The sequence below is a fragment of the Pelodiscus sinensis genome, chromosome 14, assembly GCF_052426305.1.
Source record: "Pelodiscus sinensis isolate ZL-2025 chromosome 14, ASM5242630v1, whole genome shotgun sequence".
NCBI lineage: Eukaryota > Metazoa > Chordata > Testudines > Trionychidae > Pelodiscus > Pelodiscus sinensis.
This window is the reverse complement of record NC_143065.1, coordinates 9,337,388-9,355,151: the sequence shown is the minus strand read 5'-3', so window position 1 is coordinate 9,355,151 and position 17,764 is coordinate 9,337,388. Positions and strand designations below refer to the sequence as shown.

The window sequence follows — 17,764 nt, the reverse complement described above, 5'->3', positions numbered from 1 at the left end:
TTAGAAAACATTTTGTTATTTCTTTTTGAGTTTTTGGCTAGCTGTTCCTCAAAATCTTTTTTTGCTTTTCTTATTACATTTTTACACTTGATTTGACAGTGTTTATGTTCCTTTCTATTTATCTCACTAGGATTGGACTTCCACTTCTTAAAAGATGCCTTTTTGTCCCTCCCTGCTTCTTTTATATGGTGGTTAAGCCACGGTGACTCTTTTTTAGGTCTCTTGCTATGTTTTTTAATTTGGGGTATACATTTAAGTTGGGCTTCTATTATGGTGTCTTTAAAAAGTTTCCATGCAGCTTGCAGGGATTTGGCTCTAGTCATTGTGCCTTTTAATTTCTGTTTAACTAACCTCCTCATTTTTGTGTAATTCCCCTTTTTGAAATTAAATGCCAGGGTGCTGGACTGCTGAGGTGTTCTTCCCACCACAGGAATGTTAAATGTTATTATATTATGGTCACTATTCCCAAGAGGTCCTGTAACAGTTATCTCCTGGACCTGATCCTGCGCTCCACTCAGGACTAAATTGAGAATTGCCTCTCCCCTTGTGGGTTCCTGCACCAGCTGCTCCAAGAAGCAGTCATTTAAGCATTGAGAAATGTTCTCTCTGCTTTTCTTCCTGAGGTGACATGTATCCAGTCAATATGGGGATTATAATAATGGGGGATTTTAATTGAGTACTTTATTTTGGTAGCCTCTCTAATCTCCAGTAGCATTTCAATGTCAGTATCGCTGTCCTGGTCAGGTGGTCGGTAATATATCCCTACTGCTAATTTCTTATTATTGGAGCATGTAATTACTATCCATAGCGATTCTATGGAACATGTTGATTCATTTAATATTTTTATTTCATTTGATTCTACATTATCTTTCACATACAGTGCCACTCCGCCACCCACCCGGCCTGCTCTATCCTTTCAATATATTTTATATCCCAGTATGATTGTGTCCCACAGATTTTCCTCATTCCACCAGGTTTCAGTGATGCCTATTATGTCAATCTCCTCCTTTAACACAAGGTACTCTAGTTCACCCATCTTATTAGTCAGACTCCTAGCATTTGTGTACAAGCACTTAAAAAATTTGCCACTGCTTATTTGTCTGCCCTTCCCTGTTGCATTGGATCCCTTTATATGCGGTTGTTTGTCTGCTCTGGCATGTCTCTATCTAGATGCCTCAAGAGATCCACAATCTTCGCACCAGGCAGGCAAGAGACCATACGGTTCTCCCGGTCATCACAAACCCAACTATCTATGTTTCTATTGATCGAATCACCCACTACTAACACCTGCCTATTCCTAACATCTGGCATTCCCTTCCCCTCAGACGTAACCTCAGTGCGAGAGGATACTGCTACATCCTCGGGAAGGAGGGTCCCAACTACGGGATGGTTTCCCTCTGCTCCCATTGAATGCTCTGTTCACTTGAGACTTTCATCCTCCTTAAGAGCACTGGGGCATCTTCCGGAGGAAGATTTTTTTGTACACAATACATTTCCTGAATACATTTACTATGTCAGTCGAAAAGACACGGAGCCTCAGTCCATTCCTGTGGGCGAACTAACCATGACACAAACAGGAATGCAATAGCATCCTCCCCCCGCCTCCCAAGTAAAATTTTCACAGCGCAGTTAGCAAACGGCTTTGCTTTCACATACACTGGTTAGACACACGCCAGGAAGGAAGCTCTCTTGGTTACTGAGATCTGCAGGCGGGAGCCTAAGAACAGTGTGGAACCCAGCTTTATCAGAATGGGAACAGGAGGGGAACGGCCAGAGTTCAAGGAGTTTCTCTGTTGCTGGTTTGCACATTTCCGTGGCCAAAGCCAGGTATCTACTTAGCTGGAATGGGAGCTCATCAAGTCTAGAGAGAATGTTGTCACTGGGGCCCTTGCACCCACATCCACGAAGAACAGCACTGCCATTGTAAGGGGAGTAAGGAAACTGCCCTGTGTGCATCCAAAGCCTTGTTTTCCCCAGGTGAGCTATGTCTATAGATAGGAGTCAAAGGAAGGGCTGGGGAAAGGCAGGGTGCCATAAGAAACCTACTCGAAAGGCGACCCAGAGAGCCACCTGCCAGATGTCAGTTGGAGAATATGGCTCCGTAAGAGCCTTGGAACCCGCTGATGCATCTGTCCGTGGACTGCCATGACTGAGAACAGAAGGCAATGACAGGCCTTTCCTTGGTTTTGATCTTATCTCTATCCCAAGCCTGTTATGCAAATGAGAATGGAGAGAGCCTCTGGGAGAGCTAAAAAGAGCTTTTCCATAGAAAAAAAATCTAGCACATATTTATCCACAGACCTGACTGAGCAGGCGGAAGGGAGCACTCATCAGAAAAGGACGGACCCCGTCGGTACAATTAATGACACTGTTCTTTTATAACTGAGTTGAAAACATCGCTGCTGCTAACCCAGCCCAAAGGCACGCAGGCTAGTCTGCACTACATGCCCTGCCCACCACAACGAAAAGAAAAGCTGCGCGTAGCCCCGCGTGTCAGGAAAAGGCTCTGGCGGGGAGGAGGCAGCTCCGGAGTGCTGGAGCCTTCCATTGTGATGAGGAAAGGCTCCAACAGTGCAGAGGCAGCCTGCCCCAATTAGAGAATGTCTCCGCTGCTTGGGTCCTTTCCCACCCGAAGAGCTAGAAGCCCCTTTGAAAAGGTACGCAAAACCACCTGCGTCTGATACTGGGGAAACTGTAGCAGAAAACCAAACAGATTTGCTTATCTGCTCCCACAAGACTTATTTCAGCTGAGTCCTGTTTAAGCAGTCCCAATCAGGCTCAAACACACTGAACGCCAAGACGACAGACTGCCGTATTATTCTAAACCTTAAGTTGTGAGACCTTCTTCCTTAGCACACGTGAAACAGCAGGAGCGGCCCTAGACTAGCTGCCAGCAACTGGCGCCCTAGGCGAACCATGCAATTGGCGCCCCCACCTCCAAACCCCTCGATGATATTGCGCCACCATTTGGTGCCCCATTTAACTTGGTGCCCTAGGCGACCGCCTAGTTCACCCATAATGGACAGGCCGCCTCTGCAAAACAGATAGAAACAGGGGACTCAAGAAGCCCACAACTGAGTACTTATAGGCTCATCCCCAGCCCTTCCTGTGCCAGATGGGGGCCAGACCGTGGGGCCTGTCTCAGGATCGGAACCAGGGAAAGGACGCTACATTTTACTTTTTACAAAGATCCTTTGGGCTTCTAGTGAAACCTGATGTCATAGAAATTCTCCCTCCCCGTGTAATAGCTTCATGACTTTCACAGAATTCCACATCTGGTCAATCCATCAGGCAACATTGACCTCATCCTACAACACCGACTTTCAGTGAAGTTTAAACAAAGGCCAAGAAATATCTGCCAAGCCCTTCACATAATCCATACACTATGTCTATTATTAAAAAAATAATTGAGGTCTTGCTGTAAATGCAACAATGATCCACGGAGTCTGGGCAAAATCCTATACAAGCAGTTTACTTTTACAACAAATACTTATCTAAATGTTTTAACAAATCAAAAAGGGCCATAGTTTGGAAGGCATTGTCACGGCCTACAAATGATAAAGACCATTTCAGCACTTGATCACTCTTCATATTCCCCTCACAGCTACCAACACTAGTTTCCCTTTACAGCAACTTCCCCAGACTTCTCTACAATTCACAGTTCCGAAGAATAAACCTCCTCTCTCAAACATCAGAATATTAGCACAACCTTATAAGAATTTAAAAGTGAAAATAAAGATGCTCAACGTTATTCCTCCAGCAACATAAACCCAGACCCTTTGCACCTATGTAGCTTTTTCTGAAGCACGACAAATTTACTTTTTTCCATAATGCAGAGTGCAAGGAAGAAGGGGTTTCTAGTTGAAATGTTCTCGTAATGCCTAAAGCACTGTTACATGGCTACTGGAGCATAACATTTCTCTCTCAATCTTGGGGAAAGCTTTTCATGAAGAACCACTCAAATTATTCTTTCAGACATGACACTGCATTTCAAGTTCCAGCTTTTATGTTGGGTTCATCAAACAATTCCATGTCTCTTCACATTCTTTTCTATTTTTAATTTTTAATCTGTAAACCTCTTTAGGGCCCCAAAAGTAGGGCAATTAAAGAAAGCCAAATACCATTTAACATATAGGCAACCCAATTTTCCTCAAATTCTCCATAATGAATATATCTATAAAGACAATCTTCAAGGAGGGTCACTGCTTGAGACGTACCTTCCTTTAAAGATTATATATTTAGGGACATCGCTAGCACCTCTTCATACTGTGGAATTGTCAGTTTTAGAACCACCACATAATTGTGTGATTACAATTCATATCATTTAATTTAGGCAGGACAAAAAGCATGAGTGTTTTCTCAAAGACAAACTATTCTTGTAGTGATTCGTATATTAATAATATGAATGAAAGTGCCAGTTATGTAAATTCTAACAGTGAGAATGTGCCATGGGTTTTTTGAGAGGCAAGGGGAGGAAGCAGTTACTTTCAACAGAATAAGATGAAGGAGAGAGACTCTCCATAGCTGAGGTTATAATTGGGCTTCCAGGACAAGGCCGCTTAGTCTGAGGCTGAAGGGAGAATCTCCTCTTTACACTCACAGCAATTCCATGAAACCATTCTACATTAGAACCTGTTAAAATCAGTCCGCAAAGTTTTAAAACATGAAAACTTGAAAAATCTGAATGGATACTGGAATATGATAGAAACTGAATTCTATGAACGCATTCAGTTTACACAAACTAGGAAAATATAGCCTCGATGGAGCTGCTATAAAGGTGGGTGCCTAAGGGGTTGGAAAACCATTCCCAGAGAGTCGTTATCAGTGGTTCACAGACAAACTGAGAGAGCGTACCAAGGGGGGCACCCACAAGTCCAGGGACAAGTTCTTTTCAATATCTTGAATGGCACAGGCAATGGCGTAGAGTTCAGACAATACAAAGCTTGCAAGTGCTTAGGCAGAGAGCATTAACTTGCCAGTATCACGTTAGCCCAATATGACGTTTTTCCCTACAACATATGAAATAAGTTGTCTTCTAAAGAGAGGTCCATCAAAGATGGAGAAGAGGGGACTCATACGTCGTATAAAGAAAGTGAATGCTCACCTCCAGCAATTCTGAGACAATGGGTAGTACTTCAGGATTACAAATATCTATAGAATCATCCCGGTATGTTTTCCTTTTGTAACGGATGTTACCCAAGTGCAGTATTGCAGATAAGAGAGAGAAAATTCTAAAGAAATAAAAAGAAACAAGAAGTATGTTGTTAGGGGTTTATTTTCATACCAAAAGAAAAAAATCACTGTCAGACTCTTGGAGCAAACGTCAGTGTCAACAATCCTGGAATGACACTTGTTCGTGGAATCCCACTACACTAAGCACTAACAGAAAACCCCCCACATCTCTCATCTATTATTTCTTGAAATGCATTCTGATTCGAAAGCTGCCTGAAAGCAGTAGCATGTCATGAACCCTGTTTGCTACAATATTTAATATTTCTACTTTGCAGAGACATAGCAAAATCACAAGGCCATTTATTATTATAATTCCCATTGTGCAAAAAAGGGAAACTGAGGCACAGTGCGGCTATGCCCTATAGTTTCAAAACTATCCACTGGATAACTGAGGCCCTGAACATTAGTATTCAACTTGAGACAGCTAAGGCCTGTTTTCACCGAAGGCTGAAACAGTGGCACATACTTCTGAACATTTTGTAACTACGTCACTTGATCAAAGACACAACCAGTAGGAACACAGCTGAAAACAGAATACAGGTCATTTAAATCCCAGCGCTCAGTTCAATTCACTAACACAGTGGTTCCATGCTGTGATCCATGTTAAAAGTGAAAAAAATGTGAGGAAATTCAGACCTCGGAGAAATAGAGGAAAGTCACCATCCCCTGTCATAACTCCCAGACTGAGAACCAAGAACAACAGTACAGGCACTCACTTACCCCCACGTACACCGGAGTAATAGTTATTGCCAGTTATTCTGGCAAGTGACTATCAACATATGTTTTAAAATAAACAGGGATTTTTTCCCCCCAATTGCATTTTCTTAATCCTATAATTAGGGGCCTACCAAATTCATAGCCATGACCTGTCACCGACCATGAAATCTGCTCTACCTCCATGAAATTTGGTCTTTTGTGTTCTTTTATCCTACATTATAGCCATTAAATAACTGAAATCATGAAATCCATTGTTTTTAAAATCCTATGACTGTGAAATTGACCAAAATGGACTGTGAATTTGGTAGGGCCCTGCCTGTTACATCTGCTTCTTGGGACTATTCAGTCATGTCTGATGTCAGCAATAAAATACATTTATACTACTTTTCAGACCTATTAGCCCAGTAAACATAGAACAGATAAAAAGGAACCAGACTGAATTCTATTTTTGTACATTATTAGAATTGGTCACTAAGTTCCAGTGATAAGGTCCAATCAGTTACAACAAAGCAACCACACTGGCAGCCATATGCTTACATAAGAATGGCCACACTGGGTCAGACCAAAGGTCCATCTAGCCCAGTGTCCTGTCTGCCGACAGTGGCCAATGCCAGATGTCCCAGAGGGAGTGAACAGAACAGGGAATCATCAAGCGATCTCTCTCCTGTCATCCATTTCCAGCCTCTGACAAACAGAGGCTAGGGACACCCTTTCTACCCATCCTGGCTAACAGCCATTGATGGACCTAACTTCCATGAATTTATCTAGTTCTTTCTTGAACCCTGTTAAAGTCCTGGTCTTCACAACCTTCTCTGGCAAGGAGTTCCACAGGTTGACTGTACCGTGTGAAGAAAAGCTTCCTTTTGTTTGTTTTAAACCTGCTACCTATTAATTGCATTTGGTGACCCCCTAGTTCTTATGTTACAGGGAACAAATAAATTTTCCTTCTTCACTTTCTCCATACCAGTCATGATTTTATAGACCTCTATCAATCCCCCCTTAGCCTTCTCTCTTCTAAGCTGACAAGTCTCAGTCTTTTTAATCTCTCTTCATATGGGACATGTTCCAAACCCGTTGCCTTTTTTTAACCTTTTCCAATGCCAATATATCTTTTTTGAGATGAGGCGACCACATCTGTACACACTATTCAAGATGTGGGTGTACCATGGTTTTATATAGAGGCAATAGGATATTCTGTCTTATTCTCTATCCTTTTTTAATGACTCCTAATATTCTGTTTGCTTTTTTGATAGCCGCTGCACACTGAGTGGATGTTTTCAGAGATCTATCCACAATAACTCCAAGATCTTTCTAAAGGAGTTATAGCTAAAGTAGTCCCCATCATATTGTATGCATAGTTGGTTTTTCTCCAATGTGCATTTATCAACATTAAATTTCGTTTGCCATTTTTTATCCAATCAGTTAGTTTGGTGACATTTTTTGAAGCTCTTCACAGTCTGCTCTGGTCTTAATTATCTTGAGCAATTTAGTTCAGTTGCTTGCATAGTTGCCAGTGAGAAGAGAATTTGGCTTGTAGAACCTTTATTGTTGTTAAGGATAGAAAGGACCAGTATGGTTATTTCACCTGATCAGCTATATAACACAGGCTATACAATTTCACCTCACAATTCCTGCATTAAGACAATATGTTCTGGCTAGCTACAGCATAACTTTAGATATACAGACAGTCCTCGGGTTATGTACAAGATAGGGACTGTAGGTTTGTTCTTAAGTTGAATTTGTATGTAAGTCGGAACTGGTACATGTTGTAGGGGAAACTCTAGCCAAACATTTCTCCAGAGCTCAGTTTTATTCTCCCACACCTCACTTCCCTCAGTCCTTTATTCTCAAGATGAGGTGTCTGCTGAGAAAAGCCGCTCCGCGTCTCCCTGATCTGCTGGCGGGGGGCGCTAGCTTCGCATCTCCCTGGTCTGCTGGGGGGAAGCAGCTAGTGCGGGATTGCCTCACCCCGTTTGTAAGTAGGGATCTGATGTAAGTCGGATCCATGTAACCCGGGGACTGCCTGTACTCACATTAGTAACTGACACGTCCTTATTGTTATTTATCTTCCTACCAATCTGTGTGTCAATGCCAAACTTTACTAGCAACGATTTTGCATTTTCTTCTAGTTTATTTACAAAGACACTGGACCAAGAACAGAATCCCATGAGAAAACGTGCCATCTAATGAGGATTCCCCATTAACAATTACCTTTCAAGACCCCTCAGCTAATATTTAATTTATTTAATTTGCTACACTGGTTCAGTAGAGTGGCTGTTTTTTCTTGGTGATGATACTTAAAGAGAAAACTCAGGCTGCTTTACAGATTCCAGACTGATAGTTAGGAACCCACCTTTTTAGTTTAATCTGGAAATCACTGAGACAAAGATGGAACTATACATACTATCAGATCAGAAATGGGTTTTGTCCACAAAAGGTCATGATACTACTGATTACTCGGGTTTTTTTAAAGTAACAGACTAACACAGCTACCCCCTCAGATGATTTTAATAGTCACTTTTATATAACGCACACACTCATCCACTTTTGTTGGTGTTTTTCTTTTCTTTGTATAGTCTGTCTCAACCTAAACACTGACTTTCACATACCAAGCTACTGAGGGGGTAGCCGTGTTAGTCAATTACTTTAAAAAAAATGAGTAGTCCATAGCATCATGACCTTTTGTGGACAAAACCCATTTCTGATCTGAGGAAGTGGGTTTTGCCCTTGGAAGCTCATGATACTACATTAAAATAGTGATGAAGTCACTAATTTTTCTTTCAAAAAAGTGACAAATGCTTTGCTTGTTTTCTAATGTACACAGACAAAGCAAGAGGAACCCCGAGCACTGATGCCTGATGCCCCAGTACAGTGAGCAATCTAAGAGCACAGTAACAAGTTTGACACGGCTGAGGTCTGCACAGAGATGCAAGAAGCCCTGAAAGAAGGCAGCATTGATTCATTTCTGGTGGTTGGGGCAAGGAGTTTCTTTTTTGAACTGGAGTAGGATTTGTGTAGGAGATGGGGGCTGAGAAAGTGGAAAGACAGAGAATATGGGGATGAGCTACTGGCGGTCAAAGCTTTAGATCACATTATTCAGGGCTTCTAAGCTTACGGCCTCCTTGGCCTTGATTCAGAAAAAAGCTTCTTTTTAAAAAATTAGGTTAGCTCACACTAAGGCAGACTATAGCCAACTGGCATTTTTTAGATGGATAGCTACCTACAGTAGGTGGTAATATTTCAAATAAGATTCGTTAACTCGGTTTTTAACTACCCAGTGAAACAGTCATTTCCTGCTTCCCACAATCACCCTGAAACTGGGGTTCCTTACTTGAGAATGTGAATCCAATCATTTGGATCAAAATAATGTAAACGTGCTTTTACACTTAAAAAAAATTAAAATATATGGAAGTACTTGGAGTGTTCAAATTACCAATTTGTGAATCTGAGAATTTTGTTTTTGAAAACAAAACTGCTTGTCCTGATACCTTTTTTCCATTTAATAAAAATACAAACATGTCTGTTAAACCAATCCATTATAGAAGTGATGATCTAAGGAAAGAGATATTCATGGCTCCATCTAATAATTTATTCATTGTCTATTGAAGACTTAAGAACTTTCAGTGATCATGTAGCTCGAAAGAACTTGAAAGAACTTTATTGATAAACAATTATTTTGTAGTTTTTGCTGAACTAAAACAAAATCTCTATCCAAACACTTGTGAGATTTGCTTACTTTTCTTTTCTGGGATGTTCTCCCCTCACAACAAAAGCTGCCATTCTCTTTCTCAGAATGACGTTGCTATTCTCATTCTGCATTACAACCCGACTGATAAACCCTATTTCTCAACTAGCTGCACCAGCGAATGAGTGGATCCAGATTTTATGCACAAAGGTGTTTTTAAGGCTTCTAAAATATCTAGTATCGGCAACTGCATGCAGAATGGATCCGAGAGATAAAAATAAGTAACAAATAAAAGGTTACAGAAGGGCTATCTAAGTGAATCATCATTTATTAAAGTCATGCAGAATTAGGCTTTGATATTCATGAACAATTCAAAAATACCTCAGCTGACAGGAAGTTTATCCCTTTAAATGTTCTTTGCTCCTTTAATATATAAATCACCAAGTGTCATTGCACCTGGTCATAGCAGTCTGACACATTATACGGTGTGCAACAGAGTCAGGGACAAGTGTATTCAGCACTCTTTTGCTCATTATGTCAAATATTCATGAGAAAGATGAACTCACTGTCTGCGAGTCTTAGGAAGAAACCCCACCATCTCCATGGCCAGCTGTAAGCGCTCAAAATCATGCTTCAGGTCTTCCCCTTCAACAGAGAAACAATCCTGTTTGGTTCAAACACAGAGTAGAGAGTTAACAGAAATGAAGAACACAACGTATCTAGCTAGTCAATTCAGCACTACACAAATCTCAATCTGTGCTTTCCGTGCCCTTTATCAATGACAAGTATTTCCAGGCTGCTGCCTGAGGAGTGACAGACCCCCTCTGAACATTGAGGAACAGCTCCATTTGCTACCAGTAACATACACTTTGATCTCACACACACCCCGGCACCATTCTGAAAGTTCAACCCAGAATGAAAAGAGCATGCACAATAGGAACCGTGAACTATACCTGTTGTGGGTGGGGGAGGTGGACTCAAAGAATAAGAAGAGCTAACGTGAGCATTTGCGTACTGTTAAAGAAGCTTGCTGGAAGAAGTATGTGCATTTACCTTTCCAAGGAGATGAAGCTGCAATTTATTTCCCTTATTTCCAGCCTGATCTAAGTTTTAATCTTTGGAATAAATGCGCCACTGAATTTTACTCACAAGACACGCCAAACAAATGTAAAGAACGGCACTTTTTAAATTAAAAATGGATTGTTTTACATTCTTTTTAAAAATAACATTAACTGCAACATACATCAATAGATTTTCTGAGGTTAAAATTATTAATTTTGGAATTTTAGAGGCTATTATATTCATTTTTTTCTAAACATTTAATGAGTGTTCTAAAAATGCTAATTCAGGAAATCTGCTGAACTTGACATTTGAGGATACAGTGAGTGAGTTAGGTACTGAATCGCGTTTCCTATCACCCACTGATATTCCAAAACTAATACCTAATGGCAACAAAGCGTTCCATAGTTTTTACATCTCTATTGGCCTCACAGCTATGTTCAAAACCGGTAAAACTAGGTGCCTTAAAACTAAACCCCTTCAACAGATTGTAAACAGGTTCCCAACACTGGTAGCTACTCCCCTCACGGAGGTGCTTTACCTACAATCATTGGAGAGCTCTCTCTCCCAGTTCAGGGGCTGTGACCACACTGCCACGGCTGAGCTTTAAACTTAGAAGCGTGTAGACAGCCTACGAAGCCTGACACCTTTTCATGTGATTTGGTAACCTGGCCTGGGTACCTCCCTTGATAAGCCACATTATTTTCTTTGTTTCTATCCCAGCCATCCAGCTACTGGCCAAAGCATCAGCCTCCAAATCCAAGTCAGATTCTCTCAAACCACAGATTCTTTTAACAGTTGTACAGAAATAAATTGCTACACATATAAATAAAATAACAGCCCATATTTCAAAACTGCACCTATAACAACAAATCAAGAAATTGAGCATACAAATTATTGTGTGATCCACTCTGGTCATTTGCATAGCAATTATGACAATTGTGTGCTGAAATGTGCATACAAAACAGATGTGAAAATTCACACTAAAGAAGGCTACTTGCATGCTACAGAGTTCATCAATGAACAGGACTTCACAGTCACAGACCACTGACTGTTGCCTGGGCTCTTATGTATATTTAATAAACAGCATAAAGCTGTCTGTCCTTTCTGTGTCTCAGCGTATACATGTGGACGGACAATTTGTCTCCTTTAAGGAGGAAGATTATTTTTGCCTTTCCCTAATACGGTAACTTCTCTGAAGTAATGTCCAGTTGCTAATCCTAAAATAAAAGGCTTTAATTTCAAACATTAACAATAATCAGCATAAACATATAGGAATATTAGACAATATTTCCTGGGAGTATCCAATTACCCCAACTAAAAACTGTTTAAAAACCATGAACCACTTACTGTTTAAATCAGCTGTAATATCCATCTGGGCAGAAACTCAATTTAACTAGAAATGAATATATTTGTATTTTATTTCAATATAAGATGTATTAAGAACTGGGCATTTTCATCCATTGTGCTAAACTGATTTGATAATGCTATGGAAATATGCCAGTTTTAACCGGGTATAGCCCCGCAAACGACTTTTAAACTCTGAATATATGAATTTATAGAGCATATAATGTATCCAATGGGATAACTGTAGCTCAAAATAAATAACCCACGTAATACAGCAATGGGCCAAATTCATTTTATTCCATAAACTGATAATAGGAAGCAACACCTTTCAGGTCTCGCTCAGTGGTTCCACTTTGGCCCCGACTGTAGTCACCAAAAGTCATTGCTATCAGATGGCTAGTTGGTGTTAGAATAATTGAGGGTAGTTTGTACTCCAGCCATTGTCGACCTTAGACAGCACAGGCACATACACGCACTGTACATTCATTTAGTATCCAGTACCCAAAATCTCATTTAAATATAAAAATGAAGAAAAAATGGCCTACATTCCAGTGACCACTCTCCTTACAGTAGGGGTGGGTAAAGGGCCCACAGCCGCCCTGCCACTCCCCTGCCCCAGAGCCTGGGGGTGGAGAGTGTGCAAAGCATCCTTGCCCCCACAAGAGTGCACAGCAGCTAGACACACACATGTAGCGGCTAGAGAAAGACGACGGTTGTTTTAAAACTGCTCGTGTGTCTCTCTAGCCGCCACATGCTCCCTCACACCCAGGCCCTGAATGGTCGCAGAGGGCCCGTTGCCCACCCTGCCTTACAGGGTTTCACTCATTTGAAACAAAATCCCAAGATAACAGTGAAACTCCTACAGCTGACTCAGAAGCAATGCATTCAAAGCCAAAGGCAATGTGGTTAACAATTTACATAACAATTGCCCAAGCTCATTAACCCGCATGGAAAGCTTCCTGTAAATCATTCATGTCAAAGCAGATGATCTGCACACTGTTTCATCGGCAGTACGTCCCTATACTTTTTCTTCGCTCAGAATGCAGAGTCATAAATTTAGAACATTCATGCGGCAATGGCAAACTGTGAAAAGTGCCAACATTTGCAGACGAATCAAACAAGTCATCTGTATTCTGCTTAAGCAATGTCCTCTCCCAGCTTTTTCAGCTTTGTCATATAAGCAACTGCCCTGCTTCCTAACGCTAAATAGAAGCAATTCAAGCATCTTCACTCACAAAGGACATGCTTGTTCAGAGACCAAAATATCATCTGATGAACAACTTTTTTTTCATTCCCTGTATAGCTGTAGCATGATCATAGGATAGGTTCCAGAATACATATCTAATAATGACGGAGCATCAAACAAAAGAGATGTCCAAGCTTTCTGTCTCTATTCTGTGTTGTGGCTCCGTTCATAAACTTTTTTTTTTTTTTTTTAAATCTTTCGAGAAGTTCGTAAGGAAAAAACAAACATCCAGGACCACTGCAAGCAGTGAGCAAAAAGGAACTCAGGAGTCAAAACATGGCAGCTCATTTCATTGTCTACTGACCTGGTAGTGTAATGAACAAAAAAACAAACCGCTCTAAACACCAGATTCAACAAATTACTAAAAATATTCACAGATTTTGCTGCTCAAACGAGGGCAAAGCAATTGTATGTTTCTTACATTACCCTGAATTGCTTTTAGTTTGAAAAAAAAATAAATAAATACTGCACAGCGTGATTAGCCCAGCTCAGATATAAGAAAGATTTGTCTTATTGACCTTATATTAAGTCTTATTAAAATAAATCTGAAAAGTCAATTACTACTATCCAAATTAGTTCTTTGAAACTGTTAGTATATTATTAAGAGATTTCTCTACCCAAGAACTGAATGGTTCAATACTCACTATTTTAAATTTTTAGCAATTAACCTGCCACTTCTGAGAGTCAGATTAAATATTACTATAAATGGAAGTCTTACCTTTTATTTTTGCCTATTTGCCCTTATAGTAAGGATATTCTTTTACAGTTTATCTTTCATTTCTTAAGATTACTAAACTGTTAGTATAAGAACATGGATAGCAATGACATCATGCAATTAGACTTACAAGCATGCTTTTAGGTTTAAGACAAAACAGAGGAAAAAAACCACGTACACAACATCCGCAGGCCACACACACCAAAAGCACATCTCTAATCTGGGCCTTTGCCGCTTGACTGAATTGCACACAGGGGAAAATAAAGAGACTCACTTTTCCTTTTTTGGTCATATGTATTTGGAAAGGTCTTGCTGTGAAGCTGTCTTCTTTCAGATAACACTACCAGTGAAACTATTTTAACCAAGGATCTGTTTTTATTCTCAATAATATTAGTGTCTCCATTTTCTCACATACTTGGTACATTTATATAATAAATCAGATAGGAAATTCACTAAGGCAGTCATTCTGAAGGAACATGGAGAACAAATCTTTCAGTGCCCATTTAATTACAAATCTTGGTTTGCTGTATTTTGAAATATCACTGAAAGGAATATTTTATTTTCACAAGAGAGAAAAATCATAGCTGCAATAGCATGAAAACATCATTACATAATGGACACCTTTCTGTCAACATATATGTACTGTGCTTGGTACAATCTATCCTTGGGTAATTGATACCTGGTTCAATTACATGGGCATATTCAATCTAAACAGAGAGGCGGCTTACCAAAGGAAAATGACCAAAAAAGGGATGAGAAAAAGATCTGCACCATCATTGCCCAAATATCCAAGCAATCGCATTGAGAATAAAATCTATGGTTGTGGCGGTTCTATTTTAAATTAAGTTTTCTCTGTGTCTTGGTGTAGACTACAGATTCAAAGAAGCCAAGTAGCGCCCTACACCAGCAACAGAGAATGCGCATATACTTGTACTGACCGGCTCAGAGTCATAGTAATAATCATCCCAGCTCTGTCTGAGGGGTTTCTTTGTCATCTGAAAGCAAGGCAGATCAGGTTAAGTAGCATTCAAATCAAACATAACTCTCTCCCCCAAGTCTTTGAGACAGGACAGCAATGCAATGACATTACTTGCAAAGTCGGAATTCGTTTTGCAAAGAGCAATGAAATTTAAAAATGTAAGGCAGAATTTAGGCTTTAGGCATTATTTACCACATTGGTCAATATTCTGATCTCTACTTGTAGCAAATTAAAACTATGTAGAATGATAATTCTGCCTAGCACAAGACTAAAATATTTCTAAGACTGATTTATCTGGGACTATTAGACTTAAGCCATGAGTTGACCTGGTGATAGTGATCTGCACAGAGGTGCTGGAGAACAAGGTCTAGTTTCTACTCTCAGCACCTTCTCTGGCGCACGACATAGATTGATAAACAGTGACTCATAGGCCCATTTAAGGAACAGCAGCACGGGGCTCCTAAGGAAGTGTCATTTAGTCCTTCTCAGCCAAAAAGACAGAGAAGGGGTTAAAAAATAGTATAGTTAGAGTGGACAAAAAGTAAGGAGTCTGAAGGCTAACAGAAAGCAGCCCCACTGGGAAAATGTTATGGCACAACTGTTTATATCATAGTAATTAAAGTAATTAAGGATCCAGTGCTTCATGGTGTTGACTTCAGTAGAAGAGGGGGCCGTTAGCATTTCCACTGTAAATCTATTTGACTGACAGGTCAAATCTGACCAAAGCAGAGAGGCTTTTTTATTACAAATTATTTTAGCTTTTTTCTTGCACTGAAGGTGTTCTCACACAGGACATCCTTTTTACAAAAAAGGAGGGGATGAACAACAGATGCTTTAATTTTCACTCTCCATATAAAATACAATTTTGTTTTATATACCTAAACATGGCCCAGATGAAAATGGAAAGAAAAACATTTTATTTTGTTCCCTATTTTTTTCTTTTTTTTCAGGTGAACAGCAACTGATATGTTTTTATGTCTTCCTATGCCTCTCTAATGTCCTATTTTAGGTATTTTTACGGCACCTGTAACAAATCCGTTTAATTAGTATGAGACTATTCAAAAGTGATTTAATATTTTTGCATTTTTGTGTTTTCATCTCCTCTTCTGCCTTCTCTTTTATTTTCTGCGCTCGATGTAGGCCATGAGAATATGTTGTTACTGCACTAATGGAAGGCACCGACATGAAACAACACACTTAATACTTCCGAAGAAGCCAATTTGTGTAGGTCCACATGGATAAAATGCTGGCTCTCTCCAACTACTCAGCCTGGATACAACACAGTTATCAAGCCAAAAACTTCAGACTTATAATCCTCAACTAAACACAGAATCTGCTTTGAGGATCCACTGAGGGACACTTAGGCTATGTCTAGACTGCAGGCTTCTTTCGAAAGAGGCTCTTTCGAAAGCATCTTTCGAAAGAGCCTCTTTCAAAAGATCGCGTCTAGACTGCAGGCGGATCTTTCGAAAGAGAAATCCGCTTTTTCGAAAGAGAGCACCCAGCAAGTCTGGATGCTCTCTTTCGAAGACGGCCTCTTTACATTGAAGAACGCCTTCTTTTGAAAGAGGAACTTTCGAAAGAAGGCGTTCTTCCTCGTGAAACGAGGTTTACCGCCATCGAAAGAAAAGCCGCGTTCTTTCGAAATAATTTCGAAAGAACGCGGCTTGAGTCTGGACGCAGGGGAAGTTTTTTCGGGAAAAGGCTACTTTTCCCGAAAAAAACCCTGAGTCTGGACACGGCCTCAGAAATTCTGTGCACCTCCTACCATCTTCAGTGGACCATGATTTACATTAAAATTGATGTTTTAATCTTAAACATGTCAGCCACCTCCCTAACTAGTACATCACGCTGCTTAGTTCTTATTTTATTTATTTAAAAGGCTGTTTAAATTACAGTTTTACAACTGAAAAAATAAAGGAAATGTAATAAAAATCTTGGTTTTAAAAAGCAAAATTAAGGTTATGAGACAAACGAACAAATCTTGGCCTCGCCATGCTTCCGACTTACAGAACAGATGTTACATAAAGAACATACTATGTTCTCAGATGTCTCAAATACTTAGTGTTTAAGAGCAAAAGCATTAAACTATTAGTTCACTAGTGTGAAATTCATAATGTTAATGTAAACGTGGGTGGTAATCATTATTATTACATTGGATTCTTGCTTTAACATACAGCTTTAAAAGTCTTTAAAAGTTCCCATTTTCTGAAGAATTTAGCCCGCTTAAGGTGTCATCCTTTCGCAATTATAAGAAAAATGAACAAGTTATTTGCAATACACTATGTTTACACAATTGAAGCTTTGACTTGTAATCCAAGAATGGCAAATTATTTACTGCTAGCCTATAAAACACATTTTTCTTTCAAATATACACTAAACCATTCGCAAATCTGTCATTTCAAAGTAAAACATGTATTTAATTTTTTTTTAATCACCTATAATGTAATTAGGGATCCTTTATGTTTTGAGTTTTAGGATAATTAACCAGGGACAAGGAAGGGTTCCACATGTCCAAATCCAATTGATATTTATGGGAGCCAAGACCTTTTCCCTCTTAGCATGCATTCGTGGCAGGAGAACCCTGCCCAATCCAAAGGATCTTTACAGGGCTGTGCATTGACCTTATCCTGAGATGGCTCCAACTGCTTCCTCTCCACACCTGCTGTAAAGGAGGACAGTTTGCTGGACAAAGACCCGCTCCCATAAATGTTGCATACATTTTCTGTGATGCAAACCGACTAGTCCCACAGAGGTATCTCACTGGCTTGTGGTTGACGGTTT

At 40.0% G+C, this 17,764-nt stretch overlaps 1 protein-coding gene across 11 annotated transcripts in view; it reads right to left on the bottom strand.

Annotated features, from left to right (window-relative positions):
• MYO9A (myosin IXA) overlaps nt 1-17,764 on the bottom strand; it is a 309,520-nt gene that overhangs the window by 156,597 nt on the left and 135,159 nt on the right. For 10 of the 11 annotated variants that reach the window (XM_075897519.2, XM_075897517.2, XM_089781943.1 and 7 more), the window contains 3 exons: nt 14,940-14,996; nt 10,201-10,298; nt 5,105-5,231 (listed from right to left, as the gene is read on the bottom strand). In XM_075897519.2, the coding sequence (XP_075753634.2) occupies nt 5,105-5,231; nt 10,201-10,298; nt 14,940-14,996 (282 nt within the window). The remainder of the gene's footprint in view (nt 1-5,104; nt 5,232-10,200; nt 10,299-14,939; nt 14,997-17,764) is intronic. The other variant, XM_089781941.1, reaches the window with a different exon arrangement.